Source organism: Protopterus annectens, chromosome 7.part0 (assembly GCF_019279795.1).
Source record: "Protopterus annectens isolate FY-2018-M chromosome 7.part0, PAN1.0, whole genome shotgun sequence".
Classification (NCBI taxonomy): Eukaryota; Metazoa; Chordata; order Ceratodontiformes; family Protopteridae; genus Protopterus; species Protopterus annectens.
In genome coordinates, this window is record NC_056739.1 from 714,822,188 (window position 1) to 714,850,185 (window position 27,998).

A 27,998-nucleotide genomic window follows, 5' to 3' on the forward strand; every position below is an offset into this window, starting at 1 on the left:
CTAGAAAACAAAAATGGAGAAAAACTAAGGGTAATACTGCTCAATGCCAGAAGTCTAAACCTCAAGATGCACCCTCGAAGCCCTCCTCAGTATGGAGAACATTGATGCTTGTGCTGTCACTGAAACCTGGCTCAAGGCTCCTCAGAGCACCCCAGCACTATCAGGTTATACCTCATATCATGCGTTCCGCCCCAAAATCCGGACGAACTACAAAAGGAGGGGAGTATCCATATTCATAAAGGATACCCACACCTCCAGGTTAGTGGCAACGCAAGCATCGGAGACCATCCAGGTGCAATTAACCATAGGTAAAACTGCCCTACAGTTTGTAACATGCTACAGACCACCTTCTCAAACTCAGGAAACCCACACAGCCTTCCTGAAGACACTGGAGAGTATAAATGTCTCTCAAAACACCATCATACTGGGTGACTTCAACTACCCAAACATAGACTGGGAACATTACTCAAGCCCCAACACCCTAGCCCAAAGGTTCCTTGAGTTCATAAACTCAAATGCTATGGAACAACTAGTCACCATTCCCACAAGAGGAGAAAATATACTAGACCTGATCATCACAAACATGGGGACAAAATGCTCCACACGAAGTATATCCCTCATTGGTGAGATCAGACCATAAATTAATCTCACTGGAGATCCACATCCGCCCCACCCCAGCAAAAGACCACAGTGAAGAACTTCTCAAAAGCAAACTTCACACTTCTTAAGACTGGAGTGGTATCCTTCAAGGCCCCGAGCCAGTGGAAACCACAACCCACGCTGCTGAAACCCTTACAAATGCCTTCTACGAGCACCTCCAGGAATGTATGGATCAAGCAATCCCTAATAAAATCAAGACCTTTTCCACCAAAGGCAGGCGCCGGTCTGGTGGACTCCAGCCATAAACAAACTCTACAACAAGAGGAGAAAGCTACTACATGACAGAGCAAAATCCCTAAATGGGAAGGCATCTCTGATCAATACTAGCAAAAACTACGATCACTCATAAAATCATCCAAGGCCAACTTTGAGAGAAAAATCGCTAATGACACAAAAGACAATCATAAAGCCTTCTTTAGCTATGTTAGAAACCTGGGTGGAAACTCCCAGATATGCTCAGAATTAGTCCAAAATGATAAAAAATCACTGAACCCACAGACATTGCCAACATACTGGCAGACAGGTTCAGTGCAAATTTCTCCCTCCCTCCCCAAAGGAGAAATATCTATCCCACCAGAGTCTAGCCTCCCAAACATCTCAGATGCCCAGGTGAGAATGCTCTCTCTAAAGCAAAAAGCACAGCATCAATGGGACCGGACGGTGTCCCCGGCTGTGTGCTACGAACTCAATGAGGAACTAAACCCACACATAAGGCTGCTGTTTAATCTTAGCCTTACTACAGGATACGACCCAAAGAATGGCGTACGGCAACTGTGGTCCCACTCCACAAAGGCGGTGCTTCTACGGACCCTGGAAATTACCACCCCATAAGCTTGATGAGCCTTGTCTGCAAAGCTATGGAGAGGATCATAATGGAACTCATAAATAAAGACATTGGGGACCTACAGACACTGGATCCTACCCAATTTGGCTTTGTCAAGGGCAGATCCTGCCTCTTGAACTTGGTCGACTTTTTCGAAACCGTCACTAAGGCCATTGATGAGGGTAAGGCAGTTCACACAGCCTACCTTGACCTAGCAAAAGCATTCGACACAATACCCCACTCGGGCATCATAGAAAAGCTCACCAGCTTAGATGTAAACCCATATGTCACAAGATGGGTTGCAAACTGGCTCAAGGACAGAACACACAGGGTTAGAGTTGCTGGTGCCATGTCAGACTCTAAGCGGTCACGAGCGGTGTCCCACAGGGCTCAGTCCTGGGCCCCTCTTGTTCGGCATTTATTTTTCTGAAGTGCAGGCAAACATAGGGGTATTGTGGCTGACAAAATTTGCAGATGACTGCAAACTGGGCACCATAATTGACACTCCATCAGACACAGACATCCTCCAGAAAGGTCTCATAGAAATGGATAACTGGTGCCAGAGCCATGGCCTTAAGCTAAATGCCAAAAATGTATAGTCATACCCTTTGGGAAAAACAAGGTAACCCCTAATTACCACATAGGTGGTAATCCATTAAACACGGAAGAAGTTATCAGGGACCTGGGGACCCAAGTTGACAGTAACCTCTCTTTGACACTCACATTGCCAAAGTGGTTAGGAAGACCTTCTACATTGCCCACCTGATCATGAAGGGATTCACATCCAGATCAGGAGAGGTCATTGTACCCCTGTACTCTTCACTTATCAGACCAATGATTGAGTACAATGCCCCATTCGAATGTACCTTACCCGACACCTGCAGCAGTTGGAAAGACCCCAAAAGTTCCTCACCAAAAGGATAAAGGGGCTCAAACATATGTCATACGATGCCCGACTGAAGAAACTCCAGCTCTATTCAGTCGCATACCGTCTGCTCAGAGGTGATCTGTGCCTGACATACAAGGCCATGTCCAACCCGGAATTAATGGACATGCTCCACCTCAAAAAATCCAAATCCACCAGAGCCACGAGAGCAAGAGACTTAAACCTTAACGCGGATATAAATAGGACGTGCTGGAGGGACAGATTCATCACCCAGAGACTCCCTACACTATGGAACAGAATCCCAGTCCATGTGAGGCAGAGCCCCTCACTGACTCTGTTCAAGAGAAATCTTGACGAGTGGATGGGAGCGTAGGTTTACCCCGGGAATCATCTCTGTATCACTGCTGGACAGAGGCACAGCAAACTAATGGGTATAGTATTCTCATCCTAAGGGGTGGTGAAAGCCACACACACTCTGGCTAGGCTTATAAATGCCCTAGGGCAGATAGCCTAGTATGAACCTATGAACATCTACTTTTACAGCCTTTCTCAGAGGTGTTCCTACCAGGGACATCCTAGAAGCTGCTACCTGGAGTTCTGTACATACTTTCACCAAGCATTATCATTTGCCAATTTTATCTAAATCCAAAGCTGGCTTTGCCACTGCAGTCTTGCAGGCCCTTATAGCTGGCCCTAATGCTATCTAAACTCCTCCTCCCAACCATAGCTTTGGGAATCTACCCAAATGTAATGACTGCAACAGTGAAACACGAAGAACATAGTACAGTTGTGTACACTTACCATAAATGTAGATGTTAGAGTGTATTCACTGTTGCAGTCCTGGTTACCCTCCCTCCTGCCCCCTAACTTTTTTTGGCTATACCTCTACTTTCCTTTATTATGCTTAAAAGCCTTTTTGGTGTATTTGCTTTTTTGTTATAGGTATACCTTTGTTTTTTTATATTTACTTGCTTCCCATTAGGGGGGCATCTGACATGTGGGGCAAGAAAAACTGATGTAATGGCGTCGGCTGCATGTTTTATATCCCTGACGACTTGATGTCATGGAAGAAGGGACAGCAACCGACGCAGGACCCAAGACTTTGTTAATCAGGCCGACTGAGGGCAACCTGCAAGCAGATTACCCAAATGTAATGACTGCAACAGTGAATGCACTTGAACATCTACATTTATGGTAAGTGTACACAACTGTACTTTCCGGATGGTGACACTGCAGTCTATATTCCCCTTTCTTAGGAAAGACGATTGGATGTGCTCAATAGATCTCCACAATGTGTACTGCCATATAAAAATGTATAGGCGATCCAGGAGACACTTGCACTTTTGGCTGGGAGCCAGTCATTACCAATTTCTTGCCCTGCCGTTTGGTCTCACTACAGCCTCCAGAGTGTTCACCAAATGCATGGTAGTGGTTACGGCTCACTTGAGACATTGGGGATTCTGTGTGCTTCCATCTAGACGACAGGCTCCTGACCACCACCACCAAGTATCTACTACTGCAAGTGAGGGATGAACCAATACTTCTTTGCACCAGGCTAGGCATTACGATAAACTTCAAAAAGTCTGCCTTGTCACCTTCACAGCATATTGCTTTCTTAGGTGCAGAATAGGATTCAACAGAAATGGTGGCAAAACTTACCCCAGAGAGAATTCAGTCCCTTCACTGTTAAATCCGGATCTTGATATCAAAGAAGACGGTTCAAGCGAGGTATGTATTACAGGTTCTGGGCACCATGGCAGCTGCAGTTCTTCTAGTTCCTCTAGCAAGTCTGCACTTGAGGGTTCTACAGTGGTTACTCTCTGCTCAGCGGTCCATGCAGGATCTTCCTCTATCACACCAGGTAATCATTATGGAATCATGCAAGAAGTATCTTCTCTGGTGGCTACAAATGGAACAGTTGTCCTTAGATCGCCCATTTGTATTTCCCGAACCGCCAGCAGTACTGACCACGGACGCTTCCCAGATTGGGGGGGGGGGGCATTATCTGGGAAAGACTGTTCAAGGCTTATGGTGAGAACATGAGAGCCACTTGCACATCATTGTCCTAGATATAAGAGCGGTGCTGTATGCTTTGCAGGTATTTCAATACCCTCTTCCGATAGGAACAGTTGCAGTTCAAGCAGACAACATGTCAGTAGTGTGGTACATAAACAGGGAGGAACCAAATCGTATCCCATATGTCAGGAAACACAACAGGTGTGGCAATGGGCTGTCACTTCTCAATGTTTTCTGATAGCAACACATATCCCGGGCAAATCCAGTGTGATAGAGGACAAACTCAACAGAGCGATTCCCTTGCCTCACCAGTGGTCCCTAAAACTAGAACTTGCAGAAGAGATCTTCCAGAGATGGGGCTAGCCTTGCTGCTACCTTTTTGCCACCTCCATGAATGCCAAATGCAGTAGATACTTTGCCCTCATTCCCCTCTGGGGAAGTCACCAAGGGATGCGCCTGTTCATGATTGGCCCTGGGACTTTTCTATGCCTTTCCCCCCTTCCCCTTAATACCCAAAGTACTTCATAAAGCCAGCACGTTGAAAAGCACTATGATACTCATTGCACCTTACTGGCCTCAACAAATTTGGTTCCCCTTTCTCTGGGCCCATCTTCTGGAGGAACCATGGATTTTGGACCCAGTTCCAGACCTTTTAACCCAGTCATTGGGAACGTTCCATCCGTCCATCCAGACCCTCAAGTTGACAGCATGGCTGCTCCAATTCCACGTTTAGCCAAGTGTTACGATTTTTCCCCGGCAGTTAAACATATCATAGTTTCTTCCCACAAACTGTCTATGAGGAAACTGTATTCAAGTAAATGGAAAAGATTTTCCTGCTGGGCTGTTAAGCACAATATAGAACCTTTTACGGCTCCTATCACCACAGTTTTAGAGTTTCTCTCCAAACTTTTTGATGAAGCAGCAGCAGCAGCAGCTACCATCAGGGTACAATTAGCAGCCATTTCTAATTTTCATACTGGTGAGATGGAATGCCTATGATGTCCCACAGGTTCTGTAAAGCCTTTTTGAAAGATACCTTCTTACTCAGACCCCCAATTAGAGAACCTCCAGCCGCTTGAGACCTAAATTTTGTTCTTTCTGTCTTAGTGTTGCCACCCTTTGAATCTGCATCATCTTGTGATCTATAGTTTTTGTCGTGGAAAACTCTTTTCTTAGTAGCCATTACCCTCTGCCAGACGAGTGTCGGAACTCTCTATATGCCCTCCTTATATAGTTTTTCAGAAAGACAGTGTATCCCTAACAACTCATCCCTCTTTCTTACCAAAAGTTTGTTCCGAAAACAATCTGACTCAATCTATTGAATTACCAGTGTTCTTTCCCAACTATAGTGACAAGGTAGAATACAGATTGCATCAACTAGATGTACACAGACAGCTACGCTTTTATTTGCATAGGACCAAAGATTTCAATAAGTCTGACCAGACTTTTGTGTCCTTTTCAGACAAAAGAAAAGGATTGCCAGTTTCTAAAGTAACCTTGTCTAAATGGCTTACAGACTGCATTTCCTTCTCATACAGTAATAATAACAGACAGTTACCAGGCAAAGTGAAGGGCCACTCCACAAGAGCAGACTCAACGTCCTCTGCTTTCCAGGCTAGACTTCCTATGGACTCTATTTGTGCAGCTGTCACATGGGTGAGGCCTCACACCTTTATTACTCATTACAAAGTAAATGTGGCCTCCCAAAACAGGTCTTCCTTTGCTTCCACTGTGTTGAAGAGCTTGTTTTCCTGAGCCACTCTAGGATAAAGATGCAAGGGACGCTGTCCCAACCAGCAAGATATAAGGTGAGATTGGACAGCATAACAGTAAGAAGACTACATGAAAAGAGACATGGAAGAGCTCTCTGATCTTGTAATCCAGGCAGGTATGACCCTAGCCCTGAGTAGCATCCTACCTTCACCCTGAATGATACCGCAGTACAAGGACAAAATGATTTACTTCAACAATTGGCTAAGCTTCTGGTGTCATTCTAAGGGGATCCAGTATCTGTCTGCCTGGGATGACATGGACGACAGGCCACGATGCTTTTCCAGAGATGGCCTGCACCTTTCATCCCTGGGATTCCGGATACTGGCCAAGGCTCTTGCCGCCCCTGTAGTACCCTTTTTAGGCAAGGTTCAAATTACAAACCCACCACTGTAACAGGTACAGGCAAGCAAAAACTGAGAGTAATAATACTCAATGCTAGAAGTCTAAACCTCAAAATGCACTCACTCGAGGTACTCCTTAAAATGGAGAACATCGATATCTGTGCAGTGACCGAAGTCTGGTTCAGGGCTCCCAGAGAGCATGCCTGCATTGCCAGGCTATAACTCATACCATACCTTTCGGCCATCTAAAATAGACCGGAACACCAAAGGCGGAGGTGTGTCCATATTCATTAAGGATATCCACACCTCCAGGCTAGTTGCCCAACGTAATGCATCCGAAAGTATCCAAGTGCAACTAACGCTGGGCACAACTGCAATCCAAATTGTAGCTTGCTACAGATCCCCCACCATGCCCCAGGATTCCCACTCATCTTTTCTTGATGTACTGGAAAATATTAAGGTTCAACCAAACACCCTAATAATGGGCGATTTCAACTACCCCACCATTAACTGGGAAAACTACTCATGTACCAACTCCTTCGCTCAACGCTTTCTAGAATTCATAAAGTCCAATGCCCTGATCAACTTATCCACACCCCCACCAGGGGCAACAATATCCTAGACCTAGTCATTACCAACATGAGTGACCGGTTTTCCACACCTGAAGTCAACTCCTCGTTGGTCAGATCCGACCATAAGCTAATCATCATAGATATCCACATCCCACCCCCACCCCCCATTAAGGAAACCACTGTAAAAAATTTTCTCCCAAGCCAGCTTCATGCTTCTTAAGACAGAAGTGACAAACTTCACGACACCCATGCAAATGGACAATACAGTTATGACTGCTGTATCCTACACAAATGCACTCTATAAGCACTTACACGAGTGCATGGATTGTGCTATCCCCAACAGAACCAAAACGCTATCCTCCAAAAACAGGAAGCCAATCAGGTGGCTCCTTGCTATAAACAAACTGTAACAGAAGGAAGAAACTGTTGCAAAAGAGAGTAAAATGCCATGAGGGGAGGAGCTTACCTGGTCAGCCTCAGTAAGAAGCTGAGATCCCTCATAAAATCCTCCAAAGCTAGCTATGAAAACAAGATTGCCACTGATTCTAAGGACAACCACAAAGCATCCTATAGCTATGTCAAGAATCTCAATGGCAACACCCAGATCTGCTCTGAGTTGCAGCACAATGGCACGAAAATTACAGAACCAACTGATATCGCCAACATCCTGGCAGATAGGTTCATTGCTAACTTTATACACCTCTTGCACCCTAAAGGGCCCATATCTATACCAGAAGAATGCAGAGCCCCTGCAATCACAACTGCACAGGTAAGAACTGTACTCTCCAAAGCCAAGAACACAGCATCCATGGGACAGGACAACATCCCAGGCTGCGTTCTACACGAACTTCAGAACGAACTGCCCCCCCCACACGCACACACACACACACACACACACACACACACACACACACACCTAAGCACCATGTTCAATCATAGCCTCACATCAGGCTTTGTACCCACTGACTGGCGCACTGGAACTATCGCCCTATTAGCCTGACGAGCCTGGTCTGCAAGGCCATGGAACGTATCATCTTGGAACTCATAAACAAAGACATTGGTAACCTCCAAACTCTGGACTCCACCCAGATCGGGTTTGTGAAAGGCAGATCATGCCTCCTGAACCTGTTAGACTTCTTTGAAACAGTCACCAAAGCTGTAGACGCGGGTAAGGGAGTTCACACAGCCTATCTTGACTTCGCTAAGGCTTTTGACACCATTCCCCATTCTGGAATTATAGATAAACTCACTAAACTGGGTATAAATCCATACATCACAAGATGGGTTGCCAACTGGCTCACTGACAGAACCCACACTGTAAAAGTTGCAGACTCCAAATCTGACTTCAAACCAGTGGCAAGTGGAGTACCACAGGGTTCAGTCCTGGGTCCTCTTCTGTTTGGTATCTACTTCTCTGAAGTATGGGCTAACACAGAAGAGGGCCTCTGGCTGACAAAGTTCGCAGATGACTGCAAGTTAGTTGCCATAGTCGAGTCCCCAAATGACGTGGACATCCTACAGAAGGGCCTCACTGAGACAGATGCCTGGTGTCAGAGCCATGGCCTCAAGCTCAGTGCCAAAAAGTGCATTGTCATCCCCTTTGGTAAAAACTCTGTGCCCATGAACTACCACATAGGTGGCAGTCCACTTAACTCCGGAGGTGTGATAAGAGACCTTGGGACTCAGGTGGACAGTAGTCTCTCTATTGATATTTACATCGCCACAGTAGCCAGGAAATCCTTTTACGTGGCACACCTCATCACGAAAGGGTTCTCATCCAGGAAAATAGAGGTCATTGTTCCCCTCTACTCGGCTCTCATTAGACCCATTATTGAGTATAACGCCCCTTTTGGAATGTACATCAAGACATCTGTAACGTCTGGAAAGGCCACAGTACTCACAAAGAGGATTATGGGTCTCAAACAGATACCTTATGCTGACCGTCTCAAAAAACTCCAGCTTTACCTACTCCAAGGTGATCTCTGCCTAACATACAAAGCTATGTCAAACCCAGAGCTGTTGGACATGCTACACTTAAAGAAATCCCAATCCGCCCGAGATACACTCTCTAGGGACCTAAACCTTGTCACCACAATAAACAGAACATGCTTGAGGGATAGATTCCTGTCCCAGAGACTTCCCATACTGTGGAACAAGTATCTATGTCAAGCAGAGTTCCTCATTAGCACTGTTCAAGAAAAATCTTGATGAGTGGATGGGAAATAGGAAATTCACCCCAGGATCATGTCTGTGGCTCTGCTTGACAGGGGCACAGGAAAATAACTTTCTTGGGTGGGGTGGTGAAAACCAGGGAACCTTGTTGGCTAGGCTTACATAGGCCCTTGGACTGATAGCCTAGCACCTACCTATGAACCGGGTCTATATTAGATCACAGAATGCTTAGAAAAGTGAACGGTGATTAATCGACCCTATGTAAACAAAACTTTACAATTTTGAACTGTCAGAACAGCGATTTTTTTTTCCCACGGGGAAAAAATCGCTGTTCCAACCAAAAAAAAAAATAAAACATTTTAAACATTACATTAAGTGGGGGGCTTTGCCCCCCCCCCCACTTAAATATACCAACTCCAAGACCGCACTACTGTGCCGAAAACTGCAAAGTAACGATGCGGCCAAGCAAATTCTTTCCCAGGGAAAGAATGTGCTTAAAAGCCGCTTTGATATTTTGCCGTTTTAGGCTTTTGAGTTCCACCAAGACGCATTTGAAAGAATGCGTCTTTGGTCTTCTAATAGGGAACCTATGTACTCACCATAACGTTCCATGTTTGTTGTCCATTTCGCCTGTATTCTTGCGTCACACCCATCTTCCCCCTCCTTAGTTCCTAGAGGGCCAGGTGGACTATCTTATAGATATTTATATACATGCATACAGTTATATTGGTTTTGGAGTCTCTGATTCCTCCTTCTACAGTTAGACAACCTGTTATTACGAATAGGTAGAATTACTACTACTGCTTTTGCTTGCAGACAAGGTCTGGGTAACATACCCGGTGCATCATGGGATAGGGGGTTAGCCTCGAGCCAGTGGAAGCTCTCGAGCTTTTGTATTAGGTAGAGTCAGAACCAATGCTCTGTTCTCAACCCAACCATCAAGAATATTGTTGAGATGGACAACAAACATGGAACATTATGGTGAGTACATAACTTCTTATTTTACAGCTCTGTTATTCATGAAGGTAGACATGGATAAAGTTGATTCCAAACGTTAATAAAGTTGAGGATAAACTAGGTTAAGTCAGTTCTGTTAACCAAGCTGTATGTAATGGAGTGAAACAGATCAGGCTAAGTGAAAGTTTGTTCTGTTAGGAAAAGTAGTACCTTCAAAACAAGGGAATCATGATCACTTTCAGAGAGTGCAGAAGCCACAAAAAAAACTCGAACAAGATATTTTTTTAAACAGGGTGTTATGCATCTTCCATGTGTTGAGGACTCCACCATACTTGAATGTTCTAGTTACCCGGTGGAAACAGCAGTGGGGCAAAGGCAGACTCCCCTTGCCCTGAAAGCATACCTCTTAACCTCTTAGAGCTAGAAGTCTGGACAAAGCCATACATAATGGGGGGGGGGGGGGGCAAAGGCTCCAAAAGAGGAACGATTTTTAAATATTGCTCTTGTAAACTTAGAAAGTTGATAGAATAACAAGTTTTGTATTGGTATGTATTTTTTGAAGGCATATGAAGTCTGAAACTCAAATGTTTATGATTATTTTCTGACGTCAATCCTCATTGGTTTGCCAGAAAACCACAAATTTATGAAAGACAGACCAAAGTATGAGCCAAAAAACTGGACAGTTGAGAGGTATGCCTGAAAGTTTCTTTTAGAAAATTTACATTGTGTTGTCAGCATTCACTGAGAGTGATTCAATAACTGACAGGGCTACAAAAGCAAGTAGTAAATTTTGTTGGTAAAAAAGGCAACTCATGAAATGGCATCAGTTAAGAAATGTGATTTAGTTCAATCTTATGCTGCCCTGTTTTCTTCCTCCTGAAATGCGAATTGGTAATTACTAAAAGTGAACTAATTTTAGTTGTCTGTGCTGTTTTTCCAGTTCTTAACCATCTCCTCTCAAACTGCAGTGTGTTGATTCTGATCTGCTTACTGTAGTATATAGTAGTACTTGGCTGCAGTTATTGACCAATTTGCCTGTATTCTGTGCCTGACATCAGTCAGCCTGCATGATTCATGGTTGACTGTTATGATGTTCATCGTGTTACACTGCTGCAGTCATTACACTTGGGTTATCCTGCCGTCAGCCGGTCCCGTAGTTGGCCAGAGTTCCAAAGTCCTGGTTCAGCGTCGGTTGCTGTTGCTTCTTCCCTGACGTCAGTGCGCCAGGGGTATATAAGATGCATCCGACGCCATTTTCTTCAGTCTTTCTTGCCGTGCGGTGCCCAAAGCAGATGCAGTTTGCAAATGCCGGTCGGCAGACTCCTGAGATTTTCGAAGTCGAATTTCAGATCCAAAGTCTTCAATAAAGCTACGTACCCCGTTGGGCAAACTTTTTTCTTGCCTCAGACCGATGTCAGAAAAAGTTAATAATTGTATTTCTTGTGGGGAAGCAAATACCTCATAAGGACTTCCACTCTTACTGTATTCCATGCCTAGGCCCTGATCATGACGTCACTAGTTGTCGGTTTTGTGCTATATTTAACAAATGCACTATAAAAAGACGTTTTGATTTTGCTTTACACTACTTTGGCCGAAGGTTCAATTATACTATGCCATCGGATCATCCGACGACCGCAATTCCGAAAAAACGCAAAGACAAGGATAAAGACAGGCATCCGAGGTCCAAAACCGACGACGAAACCTCTTCTAGGCCAGTCGCCAGTTCGCCGGTTCTCAGTGAGGCGCTTTTGCAGCCCCTGACACCCGCTACCTCAGAGCCACAGGCCGCCTCCGACTCCCATGTGGCGACAACTAGGCCTCTGGAAACTCAAGGTATTGGGCCTACGGAAACTAATCCCTCAGATGGGTCCGGAGCCGCTGAGCAGACATCGGCTTCTGAGGGTGTTTTCAGACCTTCACAAATTACCATTAAAGCAACAGCCAAGACAAAAGTACCATTAAAGACAAAGAAGCAAGTACAGCATTCTCCTGGACAGTCCTCCATGCCTAAGAAACAGATGCTTAAAATGGCCGAAGACCTCATTACTCTAATCAGATGTTCCCATCCCCCTCCTGAGGCTTAGGCAGGATACAGACTATGATTCCTCTGATCAGGTTTCCATTTCCTCTGATTCCTCTTCAGACCAGGTTTCCATTTCCTCTGATTCTTCTTCAGACCAGGAATACTCTCTACCCCTCTATGAGGACTCTGATGCTGAAGAATCTATCCCTTCAACCTCTCCTCCTGCGGATTATTCTTTTGGGGAAACTTTACATACCATGAGGGAGCATTTCCATTGGGAAAGTCAAGATTATTCAGAATTCAAGAAAAGGCTCAGGGATTTCCTCTTATTGCCTCAGCACAAGCCCCTGGCTATTCCGCCTGTGCTAGATATTGTGAATGATGTGTTCTCTGAATCCAGCTTATCTCCTGATTCTTTGCCCCCTGCACCAGCTAAGCCAGATAGGTATTATAGAGTCCCTGACTCTCACAAGTTTCTTTATAAAAACCCTTCTGCTGATCCAGAAACTATTTCCCAGGGTCCAAAAGGGGGTTAAGGCTTCCATTGCAAAAAATCCAGTACCCTCTGACAGAGATGCCAGAGCTTTGGATAGATGGAGGAAGAAAGTTTACACTTCTGCAGCTTTAGCAGTAAGGGCTTTAAATTGCCAGTTTCACATGCTTAAGTACCAACAATATTTATTGGCTCAGTTAAAACAGAAAATGCTTGCAAGCTCAGAAGCTCCTGACTGTAAAGATATGCAGGATTTATTGCATGCAGTTGAACAGGTGGGGAAACATACTCTGCAATGTGGTTTTGATTCTTTAGAGGCTTTTTGTAGAGCCGCACTTACAGGTTCTGTGATTCGAAAACATGCTTGGTTAAAAGAACAGAGTTTACCTGATCATGTTAAGGCAAAATTATTGGATGCTCCTTTACAGCATGATACCTTGTTTGATGTTAAGGCAGAAGAGGTGTTAAAGAAAATGGAGGATAAAGCTAAATCTATGCAAACAGTCAAGGGTTTCTTACAGGTACAGCCACATCGATTTAGCAGAAATTGGCCAACAAAGAATTGGTCCTTTCCAGTGTCAGACAGGCCACAGAGAGGCAGATACAGATGCCCAAGAGGCAGATCTCAACCCCAAGGCTCTAACAAACGATGACAGTGGGGCACCTCAACCCCAAAAGGAGGTGAGGACAAGTCTCAACCTTACAGGAAACAGTCCCAATGACTTCCCCCTTCGTACGCCAAACACTTCCCTTTTGGCAGCCCCCTTAGGGGGAAAACTAGCACTTTTTTCTCAAAACTGGCAAACAATCACCCAATACAAATGGGTTCTGAATGTTGTGTCTCAAGGTTACAGGTTCCACTTTCATACTTTACCAAGGCCAAAAGGAATGCCAGACCTGCCACAAAATCAATGGGCAGAGGCACAAAAACAAATTTCAGCCCTCATGGACATGAGAGCTATTCAAAAAATACCACAACAGGAACAAGGGCAAGGATTTTACTCAAGACTCTTCCTGGTCCCCAGAAAGGACAAGGCCTGTAGGCCCATATTAGACCTTTCAATTCTAAATACTTACCTGGATATTCCAAAATTCAAAATGTTGACATTACAGCAGCTTTTACTCATGCTGAGCAAGAAGGCTTGGCTTGATACTCTGGACCTCAAAGAGGCATACCTGCATGTCCCTATCAGACAAAATTGCAGAAGATACCTCAGATTCAAATCTGGTGCAATGCACTACCAATTCTCTACACTGCCCTTTGGCTTATCTACTGCGCCCAGGGTCTTTACAAAGTGCCTGGTGCCAGTAATTGCATTTTGCAGACAAAAAGGAATTCAAATGTGTCCATACCTGGACGACTGCCTCATTCAAGCAGAGACAAAGGACATTCTTCTACAGCATCTGGCGTTTGTAAAAAGGTTGCTAATTTCTCTAGGGTACGCAGTAAACAAAATTAAGTCAAAATTAGTGCCCCCACAACAGATTATATTCCTGGGTGCCAGCCTAAATACAACGGCCCAGATGGCTTATCTCACGCTAGACAAACAAGTTCAACTAACTCAATATTTTCAATTACTGGCAAAAAAAGTCCCATCTCCCTGCAAGAAAAATTCTGCAGGCCCTGGGATTCATGGCATCCTGCATACTACTAATACCATATGCCAGACTGCCTAGTACCTGCATGGTACCTAAAAAGTGTTTGGACTCAACACTCTCACAGTTTAGAAGCAGTAATACCAATGATTCCCTGCCTACAACAAGAGTTTCGATGATGGGCACAGGCATGTCACCTAAACGAGGGTCAGCCTTTTACCCTACCCACAGCCAGGCAGACTCTAACAACAGATGCTTTGGATTACGCCTGGGGAGCACACATGGCAGGAAAATGCATTCAGGGCCTGTGGACCACAGACCAGATGCATCTTCACATCAATCAAAGAGAGATTTTGGCTGTTCAAAATGCCCTAACAGCTTTCAAGGACCTTCTGCATCCAGGACAATTATTATTAAAGACAGACAACACCTTAGTAATGTGGTGCATAAACAAGCAAGGGGGCACTCATTCTTATCCCCTATGCAGGCAAGCCATGACCTTGTGGAGCACAGCACTAACGTATCAAGTTCACCTTCAAGCGCAATTCTTGCCACGAAAGAAAAATACTCTGGCAGACGATCTCAGCAGAAATATCATGGACCCTCACAAATGGAAATTTAATCCACAAATCTTCAGCATAGTAACGCAAAAATGGGGATGCCCAGACATAGATCTTTTTGCCTCCCCACTGAATTGCCAACTACAAAAATTCTGCACAAGGACTTAGCATCCACTTTCCATGTTTGTGTGTGTTCTCTCATTCAGCTGGAAAAGCCTAAAAGTTTATGCCTTCCCACCACTGCCTCTCCTCTCAAAGGTACTCCTAAAAGCCAGACAAGAAAAACCACAGATGATCCTGATTGCTCCAGACTGGCCACGCCAGCACTGGTACCCAATCTTAAAGAACTTAGCTCAAGGCCCACCATGGATTTTGCCTCAAATTCCACACTTTCTGACTCAGCAAAACAATCAGATCCTGCACGGTCAGCTCAAAACCCTAAACCTGGCTGCATGGCAGATTCATTAGTCAAAGAGGTAACACCTCTCTCTAAAGCTGTTATGGATGTCATTTTGGAGGCCAGGAGGCCTAGCACCAGGAAAGCCTATTCAGAAAAATGGAAGAGATTCTGCTCCTGGAACCAGGCTCAAAGCCTTGACTCTCTTGTCCCAAACATTCCTCAGATTTTACAATACTTAAGAGCACCAACACCAACTTGGGACCTCAGTTTTGTTTTGGAAAAACTGACCCTGCCACATTTTGAGCCAGCCAATACAGCCGATCTAAAATTTTTATCATGGAAAACAGCTCTGCTCCTGGCAGTAACTTCAGCATGAAGAGTCTCAGAGCTACAGGCATTAATGGCAGTGGAACCTTTTATAATTTTTCATCAGGACAGGGTTTCTTTAAGGACAAACCTGACCTTTATGCCAAAGGTGGTATCTAGTGTGGCTCTTAACCAAACCATCCATTTGCCAACTTTCTATCCAAACCCCCAGAATAAAGGGGAGAAACTTCTGCACACTCTGGACATACACAGACAGCTACGCTTCTACTTGGACAAAACAAAAGCTTTCTGGAAAACTGAGCGACAGTTTGTAGCATGTGCTGCAGGATCACAGGGCAAGGCGATCTCAAAGCAGACTATATCCAAATGGATAGGACACTTTATTCATTACTGCTACACACAGCATGGAAAATCAGTCCCTAATAACATCGGGCCACATTCCACCAGGGCAACAGCCACTTCAACAGCCTTTCTCAGAGGAGTACCTACCAAGGAAATTTTGGAGGCTGCAACTTGGAGTTCAGTGCACACCTTTACCAAGCATTACCACTTGCCGCTTTACTCTAAATCCACAGCAGGATTTGCCACTGCAGTTCTGCAGGTCCTCATAGCCAATCCTAACTCTTTATAGACCAGCCACCCAACCTTAGCTTTGGGATTCTACCCAAGTGTAATGACTGCAGCAGTGTAACACGACGAACATAGTACAGTTTTGTACCTACCATAAATGTAGATGTTCGAGTGTTCACACTGCTGCAGTCCAGGTTACCCTCCCTCCCTCCATCCCCTCTGAACTAGCTGGACTTATCTATACCTTTCTATCTTATACAACCTTTGTGGTGTATTTGCTTGTAACTGAAGGTATTGTTTTTATTTTCTATGTATATTGTTTACTAGAAATATGTATTGCCTACCTATTTGGGGGCACCTGACATCTGGGGCAAGAAAAACTGAAGAAAATGGCATCGGATGCATCTTGTATACCCCTGGCGCACTGCTGTCAAGGAAGAAGCAACAGCAACCGACGCCGGACCAGGACTTTGGAACTCTGGCCGACTACTGGACCGCCTGACGGCAGGATAACCCAAGTGTAATGACTGCAGCAGTGTGAGCACTCGAACATCTACATTTATAGTAGGTACAAAACTGTACTTTCTGCAGCTCTAGTAGGAATGAGACGGTTTGGAAGGCTAATGACAGTATATCCATTTTGTGGAAGAGACGTTGGCAGTAGACCTGCAATACTCCAGTTCATTTCAGAGATCCCATAAAAAAAAAAAAAAAAAAAAAAAGTTTTTCCCTGCTCCAGTGGGGATCTCATCTGCAGAAAGCTGACTGGCATTTGATAAGATGCTTTACATGGAGTTGCCCATAGGGTTTTCAAGTCCATTCATTGACTTGATACACTGGACTTCTAGTGTTTTTAAACCTGTTGCTTTTGAAGAGTTTATACAGTTGTTTTCTAGTTTGCATTCCGCTACTAGTGGGCCTGACCCTGGACTGGACTGAAAACTGTCATCCTTTCAGATGTCCTTGATCCATTCATTTTCGGTATTTTTCCCGCCCTTGTTTTGAAAAAGTTCTTGCACACAAACATCCTCAAGAATTCAACTTGTAGTTCAGACGTTCTCCAGTACTGTCTTTCTGTTTTTTAGTACTTCCTTCATTCTGAACGTTGAGTGTGTGCTGAGGAGCCTACCTGAATTCTGTAGATTTTCATGGGTCTGGGGTGCTGAGGGTTCATTTTCAGAGCACTTCACAGTATTAAGACCGGGCTTAAGTGGTTAATTGTCTGCTTTTGACTAGAGATTAGCGATTGTATTCCATTCTGGTCCTCTATTTCTCTGCCATATTTAACAGCAATCACCATGACTTGTGTAAATTCTTCCACAGTTTTAGACTGGTTTGCCTGCAGCCTCTCTTCCACTTTTGATGATTCCATGAATTGCTTTTGGATCTGTCAGATTGTTTTTATCAGTGAAAACTCCTAATTTATTGTCTTTTAGCCTTACTGTGTTTCTTTTTTGTGGGTGTACTGTCTGCTTTGGGGGAAGATTAAAAAATAATGGGCCCTTAGAATGCGCTGTACTTCTAAGTCAGATATAAGAATGCCAGCATGGGTCCAGAATGGTGTGCCCAAGTGGACATTGTCTAGAGAAGTTTTGAAGATCCACTTGCAAGGGCTTAGGAAGGATATTTCCCACAGTAATCTCACTGCACAGGGCTCTCTTGTTGAAGATCTGATAGATGATCAGTCGCATATTTGTAATCTCTTTTGTTGTAATCATGAATTACCATTTTTTATTCTGATACATTTTCAGCGTTGGTCAGACTACGTGGAACGATATGTGAACTCTGATTCTACCTCACCTGAACTGCGGGAACACCTAGCTCAGAAGCCAGTGTTTTTGCCAAGGTAGGTGAGTTTTTCTCGTAAGTTAGTCTCTTTTTAATGTACTTTAAGTCAAACAAGAGTTGAGGCTTGTCAGCAAATTGCTGCTAAGAAAATGTGTGTTTTTTGCTTTGCCTGTTACTGCTGTCTAGTCCCACTACAGCTGTCTTCTTTCTCCGTTTTAAGCTTTAGAAATATTGGAACTTCAGAATAGTAGCACATTGGAACTTGAAGAGTTCTGACTGCAGGAACAGTAGTCTGACATCTGGTGTTACGATTTAGTGCACACACTTTACTGTGGCAACATACCTTCCCCATTATCTCTATAAGGCACTGCTGTTCTATAAGCTTTCAGATTTGATAAGAAGTGGTCTATTTTTGGTAAGATGTAGGATTATGTGCCTCAGGCATTTCTGACCTCCTAGCAATCGAAGAATTTTCAGGCTGCCTGTTCCCGCATCTCTTCTTGAGAGTTACCTGTTCTATTGCTACAGCATTTCCCTTTCAAGTCCTCAGGCTGTACTTCAAAGCATTTGTTTTTTTCATAATATTAATTACTGAAATACTTACCTGATGACTGTCTCTGCCTATAATTTTACAGGTAACCTCTTATCTTCCTTTGATTTGTTTGTATACTTGTTAGAGATTTTCTAGTCTTAGCTCCCCTCCCTACCCCTTCTCAGCATGCAGGCCCAAGGCTTGTTGTTTCCCCATTAGCACACTTATTTTATTTTTTTGTGTGCTGCCCACCCAATCTCCTCTACCTTCTTTTAGTTGGCCCATTTGCCTTGGTCGAACAGAAACTGGGTATTCCTGTGCTTGGTAAGAGCACTATAGGCCATTTTTCAGCCTTCTGTTTCCTGGTGAAAGTCAAGTAGGAAGGAGCAAGCCAATTTCTTCGTTTGGGTGTGACCTACCCTCTTTCTTCATGAAAGGAATCCCCTCCAACCTTTGCTACTCCTTCAAGGCTGCAGTCACTAACAGCTGAGTGGGGGAAGCATATGTCTTCACACTAGCCTCCCCTCAGCTACGTAGTGCTCATTTTAACCACCGTTTAACCTCCATGCCCTGCTGCAGAGCCATTGCAGTCTGCAATGAGCAGACTAATTACATCTGTTTTTTAGGTGAGGAACATAACACTACCCACTGCTGCTTCTTCTCAAGGTTTTACTTGGCCAACCTGAAAGTGACACTTAGAAAAAGTTTACATATAAAACATTCCGTTGCTGGGAAAAAGTCTTAATCAGAAGAGACATTAGCCCTTTGAGGTGTAACAGTTCCCAGACCTGAAACTGACTGGCTAGTCAGGTAAATTAGTAGTGGTACTTAAGAAGCAGGCTGGTACTCCAAAGCAGTCTTTAGCACTGGGTAACAAAATGGGAGCACAAGCCCAACCCTTTGCCCCAGCAACTGTAAAGCTGGAAACAACTTCCTTGTTAGTCATTGCAGAAGCACTTGGTGCGGTACAGAAGCCTGCCTCCCTTCACCTCTTAATTCAGTTTTAAGAAACTTAAGCAGGTGGGTTGCTCTCCAGATTTCTCAGTTAGGCACCAGGTATATTTATCCTAGATGTTTTTTATTTGTTTCACTCCTGCAAGATTCATTTCCCCATTCTCCAGGACAACTCTCTACCACCTTAATATTGACACTGCTGGTGCCTCAGCATCAGCTTCACCTTTCTTGCTCTCTCTAGTGGTGATGCCAGCGCAATACTAGTACCCAGGATTTATCCATCCAGTACTGTGTAGCACCAGTGTGATCCCTATTGATGTGCAGACAGGGTATGCCCCCAGTACTGGTATTTGCAGTCTAGCCAATACTGATAACCTCCAACAGCCTTCCTCCTAGCACTGATTATGACCCACACAAGCCTAGGTGTGATGACCTCGTTGTCAGCAGACCATTTTGCCATCAGCACTAATGCCTACAGAACTGGCATGGGTGCAGCCAGTGCACCCATTTCAAATGCCAGCAGATATTTCTTCTGCAGAAGATGCTTCTGCAGCCCCAGGTGATTGCTGCTTTGACTGAGTTTACACAGACTTGTTCCATTGTCATCCTCAAAAGTCTGCTGCGTGTTCATGCCTGAGGAAGCTATGAAGAGACTTGGTTCCTTAGCTTTTATTTTGACCCCAGTTTCAGAACATGAGTTCACTTACTGCAGAAGAAGGAAAGGTAACCCGCAGACTGCATCTACTCACACAGTGGAGATTGCAGCAGGTGTGTGGGTACACTCCCTTAGTCTTTATCTCAGGTTCCACTCTTGGTGGGTATTCATAGGATTCTTGAGGAGTTTCAAGGCAGTTTAGTCTCACAACCGTCAATGCCTTGCCATTACCTGCTCTCAAGCTGTGCCTCCTTTCTGAAGGAGAGCTAGACCATTTAGTCCCAGAGTAAATTTGAAGGTATCCATCCAGTCATCCAGTTTCTGTTTGAAGGAGGATAATTTATCACGTTGTTTAACCTGCAGTATCAGCATATTCCAGAGAAGGGGGAGATGCAGTGCAATGAGCCTGTCTCCATTTCTTTGTACGTGTCTATTTATTTATTTTATTTATTTCACATTTGTTTACCGGAAAGGTCCGACTGAGCCAAATGACCCGTTTTCAGTAGAGGCCCGGGAAGATGAGCTCCATAGTTATACGGAGAATACACACACATGGATACAGTGTGATGTAGCAAATAGTAACAATAAAAAGTCAGTTTAGCATAGGATAACAGTATGCTAGTTGTAAGGAAATTACAGACCCATATAAGCATCTAAATAAAATGTTCACAAATTTAGTATAGTACATATTACAAGGCTATACATTTAAAATTGAAGCAACAAAATACACACAGAAATGGTATAGATTAAATACAGGATGTAATTGATGGTGATTGGTATGTGGAGGTAATAAGGGATATTATAAAAAGACAGAAAAGTAAAACAGAAAAAAGGAGTTGAAGATTATCCAGGATTAGAGCAGGAGCAGAGCCAATTGTTTTTTTTAGATATTCCTTTAGATGTACTTTAAAACGGGATGTTGTGGTAGAGTTTTGTATAAGCTGAGGTATTTCATTCCAGGCTTTTGCTATCTGGTGTGAGAACAGAGGGACTCTGAAACTGTTGTTAGCTTTGGTGACTTTTAAAAGTAATTTATTGGTTGATCGAAGTGTTCTGTTGGCAATGTATGCCTGTACAAGATTTGTGAGGGATGGGCAGTTGTTGGGTTGGTGAACAATAGTGAGCGCTACAGTAAGCTGGTTGAGTAAAAGCAGATTTAGAAATTCTAGCCAATTTAGATGTCTTAAAGCAGTATGGTGATGAGTTCTATTAGGGAGGTTAGTGGCAAATTTAGCAATTTTGTGGTTAATTTAGCTAGGTCAGATTTATTTAAGTTTGTAAAAATGAGAGAAGCATACACAATGGTGAGTAAGAGATGGGAACTAGCAATATATTGGCTGGTGCTAGGAGTGAGGAAAGGTTTGGCTTTATACAGTGAACTGAGTTTAATATGGGCCTTTTGGATGACAAGGGAGATGTGCTTGTTAGATTTTTAAAAAAAGGGATCAACAGTAACTCCAAGTCTACTAGTGAAAATTCAGGTTTGTGGTTCTGGTGTTTACTAAGTTATTAGACTTGTCGATTATGAGAACTCAAGGACAATATGGTCACTAATTGGCACAGTAGACTAGCCAGAAATCACCCCAGGAGTCTACAAGATACTGAATATAAAAAACAAAATCTAGCGCCTCTTGGTAGCTCTTGGACTCAAAGCATAAAATCTTCTTTGTTAGGAACTTCTTGGGCGTCTCTGGTTCTTTGATATGTTGAGTAGGACATCCAGAAGGAGGCATTGTACTCATTGCTGAATATAGGGGAATAATGACATCTTGAGATTTGGATGGTATGAAACCCCCTGACTATCAGTTGTATAAACAGGATTTGATTACTACAGCTGCCACATGTTGATTAATGGAAATTGAATGATCAACTCTGGTCCCTGACTACATTTTCATTTTAGTAGTAGAGAATCTTTTATATTATATGGTGAGTAGGGGGTTGTTGGGTAAATGAAATACTATACTTCATGTTTAATTTGATCCCATTTTCAGTACATGTTATTAACTTGGGTAATTTCTTTCTGAAGGGTACAGAAATCAGAGGGGGTCTTGATAGAGTAATCTTGATACAGTAATCTGCTAACTTAAAGAAAGGTCTTGGTGCTTAACTTGGAGACGAGAGAAGTAAATGCCGAAAAGGGTGAGTCCAAATATTGAGCCTTGGAGGACTCTGTTAGTTACCTTCATGCTTTCAGATTAGGCACATGTCAGACTGACTGTGGGTTCTGTGTTTTAGCCAGTTTGCTACCCATCTTACCACATGTAAGTGTCCATATTTAAAGCATTTAACCTGCTTAAAATGCCCACATAGGGTATGGAGTTAAACGTTTTGGCTAAGCAAGATAAAGCTGTATGAACAACATGACCACTGTCAGCAGTCTGTTGTGACCCTGTTGAAGATGTTAATTAGATTTAATAGGCAGGGTCTTCCTTTTGTTGAATCCAAACATTTGAGGGTCTATCTTAATGATATTTTTGATATTGTAATTTTTGAGATCAGTTATGATACTCTCCATAGCTTTTGCAGTTCAGGCTCTTAAGGAAAATGGGCATGTAATTACCATGGTCCATGGTGTGGCTGTCCTTTTGAAAGGACATCACCACTGTAGTGCTGCATAAACTTAATCAGTTTGAGGACAGATTTAGTGAAGGCGTATTTGGCACTGTTTATTCAACATGGATAAATTTCAAATGCATGGAAGCCTCAATATCAGGCAATTTGTTGTTGAAACTTCTGGCATTGAGAAGAGACACCTTAATGTGGTTTGTGTTTGACTTGGATGAATTTGCCACATTGGAATGATTATGTATGTCCATTTGTTGAGCTCTACCTAAAATAATGCATTATTGGGTGGGAAGCAAAGTTATTAGCTAGTATGCAGAAGCCTTTCAGCAAGAGGCTCAGGATATTCTTTGTGAAGCAAATTGGGCGGTCAGTCATCTCATCCCATTGCTGACACACAGTGTATTCCTCCTACAAATGTACCAGCTGTTTGTCCAATTGTTGAAGCCAACTATCCATTCTTTGTATCAATGCATCATTTTTGGTGAGGGAAGGATTCCTCTTAGGACCAGAGTCTTATCTGCATTTGTCACATATATTGAAGTTCTCATGCGTCTCTTTACATGTCCTTCTGGGTTTTGCATCCCAGGTCCTTCACTTCCACCTTGATCCATCACCATGTTGTAGTCCTGTTTGCACTTCTTTAGGGCACTTACAGCATCCAAGATCTTGACATCAGAAAAATAACTATCACTCTATCCTCAAATGGCCTTGTGAATGGGGAGTGTATATGCCCAACAGTTACATCACCAATCACTGAAACATTTTTGTTGTGTTTTGGGCAGTCTGAATCTTGGTGACCTAATATGGTAGGTGTGCATGAATAAGATGTGTTGGACATTGTCCACTGAGACCTAGTCTTACCGGTTCATGTATCTATCCATATTTGTTTACTGGGATAGTGTGCTGAACTCAGTGGAGCATTTGCAGGCACAGCTTAGGTGAATTAGGATCACATAAGAAATGAGCAAAACATATTTACAGATACAAGGATGTGATATAAATATATAAATATTTACTGATGCAAAATTGTGATGCAACGTTTAGTTTAAGAAGCAGTTTGCAAAGTTAAAACATGGATGGAAAAATGAAATTATGTATAAGATCTACCATAACGACCGAGATGGCTTATACTAGAGGGTAGCGGCATATAATTATATAAAAAGATGAAGACAGAAGTGACAACAGTTGAAAGAAAGGGCACCATGGGATACAGAGAAATGGAAGGAGAGGTGTGCAGAGAGAAAAGGAGGAACATATAGAGAAGTGTGAGAGATAGAAAGAGAAGAGAGGGTAGGGTTAATGAAAGGCAGTAACTGAAGGATGAGAGAGGGAGGGATGAAATAGGGATAAAGAGGTGTCTGAAAGCTGCAGGTTTCATGTAATGTAACCTTTTGGGTGAAAAGATATTCCTTGAACTGTTGTCTGAAGTCCAAGTACATTTGGATGTCTCTGAGAGTGGAATTAGGTACTATGATGGAGAATGCATGGTCAGTGCAATGAAGTTGAATTTGTGGAGCTAGTAGGATAGGTTGAGATTGAGAGACACCATGAGATTAAATTGTGGGAGGTGTGGTGAAAAGTTTGAGTGGGAGGTGAAGATGTCTCTGGAGAATGGGCTTTGTGAGTTAGTGATCCTAGTGGGAGATAGGCTGTCAGATATACTGGGGGCTATTTAACTTTCGCAAGAGCTAGGCAGTGGTGTTCATTAATGGGGAAGTTAGTAATGAGCTGGCAGATTTTATTGGAGATGGTTTGCAAAGTGGTGATATTTTTCTTTGAGGCTGCAGCTGTTATGGGTAGTGCATATTTGGGTTGAGATGAGAGTATTCCTTTGCCTATGCAGCTTTGGCTGGCTTGGACAGAAGAAATGATCATTTGTTTGCCCAAAACAGTTGTGTGTTGATTTTTTATGCAAGTATTTTGAATGTGTACTTGAAAATTGAGATTAGTCTAGCCAACTGCCAAGATATTTGAAGGATGTGGTAGTTACTACAGTGGTATTGTTAAAATTTTAATGTTAAGGAAGCAAGCTGGGTGCTTTGGTTAGTTTTTGGTTTGTGGATAAGTAGCTTAATTTATTTCAAATTTTGGAGAAGTGCACAGGCTAAACTATTTGTAGGGACTAAAGTTCTGTTTTGTAGAGTAGAGCACAGGTTAAATTAGCTGAGGAAGTAGGTGGTTTTGTTAGAGAAGTACATAGAAATGATTTGTATTTAGCAAGTGAAGGAAGAAAGCAATTGGGGGGCTTGAGAGCTGAGACTACAGCAGATGTCCACTGCTTCGAGTATTGGGTGAAGTACACGAGCAAGGTAAATGTGACTAAGTAGCTTAATTTATTTTAAAATTTGGAGAAAAGCACAAACTAAACTATTCGTAAGGAGTAAGTAGGTTAATTCTAGTTGTTGGATAGAATTCACAAGCTAAACTAGTTGAAGTAGGTGGTTTGGGGCAGGATGAACATGGGAATGTGCGTTTGTATTTAAGTGAAGCAAGAATGCAGTTGGGGGGGCTTGGGGGTTGAGACTGCAGTGAATCTCTAATAAAAACAGCTACCCAAGTTCCAGCAACACTCTGCATAAATCATCAGCACTTATTGGCAGATAGAGTAGTAGTTTCACAAACTGAGGGGGGGGGGTTGCTACTCTCAATTCGTAGTGAAATAGTAGCTCAAGGTAAATCAAAAAAGCTGCTCAAGGCTGGAAAATACGAAACCACAGACTAGTGTAACTTCCACTTTATTCAACGCTTTTGTAAAAAACTTCTTCAGAACCAAAAGAAATGTTACATCAAACATTCATTTAAATACTGCACACAATTAAAATCAATTGCATAGTGTAAAATCGTAATTAAAGAGCCCTTTACAAAAACAAACTCTTCATTCATCATTATGCACTATAGAATGGGCATAATTGAATACATTACAATAACAAACATTATAAAACATATGCTTCACGATCTTTTAAGAAACATTTAATATTGATGGCTTCATTTAACCCAGGAAAACGATCTGCCTGTAATTTAATTTGATATGTAGTTTCTCTTTGAGCCAAAAAATTCCTGTAATCACCCCCCTGTAATCAGGTTCAAAGTGTTCCAGGATAGAAAACAAAAATTTTTTTAAAACCAATACATTCAACACTATTTCTGTAAAATATTTGTTTTTTGTCCTTTTTTCTAATATTATACATATGCTCCTTCATTGTAACATTTAATCTAGTATGGTGAAGGATGCTTTTATTGATTTTTGTAGGAAGCCATCAGCCTCAAAGTGGACATCAGTGATCATTAATTATTCCCCGATTGCTGCCGTCTGGAATAGTAAAGACCAGCTGTCCTTCCACCTACATCTGTGCAGGGAGATTACTCAAGAAGAGGTGGGTCTAGGGCATAACATTAAGAGTCTAATGAGTAATTTTCATAAGTATACTTCCACCACCAAAGTCCATTCCAGGTGCTCCACACCATCTCAAAACTGACAGCAAGGCAAAAGGTCAACAACTTATGCAGAAAGTAACCATCTACAAGGTCCCACAAGACCAGAGAGATTAAAGATACTTCTCAGTACTCCTTTTGGTGCCAAAGAAAACAGGAACCTTAGGCCCATACTTGACTTCAGCAATGTAAATCAGTGCAGAATTAAATAAGTTTTCAACTGTTAGCTATGTAAGCCCACTAGACATTTGTTCCTTTTCAGTGGTTGGCAGCATTGTCTAGCTAAGTGGTATGCTCAGTCATCCAACAGAAGATAAGTGAAGGAATGAAACTGAGGTACAAGAAGCAACTTGTTAGAAGCTTGTAGCCCTAATCCTTTGCACTAACTGCTTGGACTGTAGTTTCAAAGAAAACTAATTCCCTGCTTATCCTGGGCTTTTTCTACTCTCTCTCTCTCTCTCTCTATATATATATATATATATATATATATGTGTGTGTGTGTGTGTGTGTGTGTGTTAACTCCAGGATGTCTACTTACACATCAGAATTGCTAGAGAGTCCAGAAGGTACCTGCACTTCAGGTTAGGAGCTAGTCATTTCTGACTTAGCAGCCTACCTCTGTTCTCACATACAACCTTCTCAGGTTGTTCACCAAGTGTACTATGGTGGTGGTAGCCATAGTAGTGGCTCATCAGTGGTTACTAAGGACCATAATCTTTCCCTGTGTAGACAGCTGGCTCCTCACTAATTTGTCTTGGGGATAACTATTGCAAGACACAAACTCTCTAGTTGGGTTATTCATTTCCTATAGGCATCACAGCCAATTTTCCTAGATATCGGCTGCAGTGTTTCCCAATGTGTGACTCATACTTTGCTTCTTGAACACCATGGCTTGCAAGGTTTTCCTACCAGATTGCTGGGTCACTACTCTGTACTCTGTCTATGGAAAGTTTAAACCCAGTAGACATAATAAAACAGTGTCACAAAGTATTTATGGTATCCACAGTTTACGTGGTTTGGAGTTTCTTTCTGTGGAGTCTCAGGCAGACTTACTGTTGTTACAGGATGTGCTCTCAGGAGGTAGGCCAGGCTGAGGGGAGCACTTCAGCCTGCCTAAGAAACAAACATATGCTTAAATGGGCAGAGGATTTGATTACTATGATTAGAGGTTCTATGCCCTCCTGATAAGAGGCCTAGGGGTGGGCCTGAGTTTGAGAGTTTTGAACTGAGTTTCATTTTCAGAGACTCTGCATTCCATGGGGGGCATTTTAAATGGGAAGGCCAAGATTTCTCTGATTCCAATTTTGTTTTACCCCAGCATAGGCCCTTAGCTATACCTCCTGTGTTGAATGTGGTGAAGATGTTTTTGCAGAGGCTTCCCTGAACCTGATTCTTTGCCTCCTGCCCCTGTTAAACCTGATAGGTACTATAGGGGTGCCTGAGCTCATAAAGTATCTTTTAAGAGTCCTAGGGCAGACCCATTAAAATCCTTCCCTCTGATAAAGAGGCAAGGGGCTTTGGAGAGATGGAAAAGAAAGTGTATACTTCTTCTTGCTAAAATATCAAAATTATCTCCTTTCACAATTGAAATCTAAGGTCAGTTTAAAGAAAAATGGAGGACAAGGCTAAATCTATGCAGACTGTTAAGCAGAAATTGGCCTGGACAGGGATGGACATATCTTCCCCCTCCTGAGGGGGGGGTCTAGGTGGGGCGGGGGAGGAGGCAGAGCAAGGTTCTTTTAGGGCTAGAACAGGGAGTTCTCCTGCTTTTGTTCCTCCTTACCTTGCCCTTTTCAAGGCATGCCAGGCGTTCCTCCCTCACAAAGGAAAGAAGCTCACAAAGCAATTCTCTCTGTTCTGTTAAAGGGGGGCCATCAGCCAGTCCTGTGTACAGAAAGGGGCT

The 27,998-nt window shown here is 43.0% G+C and overlaps 1 protein-coding gene across 1 annotated transcript in view; it reads left to right on the top strand.

Moving 5' to 3' along the window:
* Positions 1-27,998, top strand: part of LOC122806648 (paired amphipathic helix protein Sin3a-like) — a 1,265,677-nt gene that overhangs the window by 1,189,964 nt on the left and 47,715 nt on the right. The window contains exon 15 of the mRNA XM_044077239.1: positions 17,921-18,015. Coding sequence (XP_043933174.1) covers positions 17,921-18,015 — 95 coding nt within the window. The remainder of the gene's footprint in view (positions 1-17,920; positions 18,016-27,998) is intronic.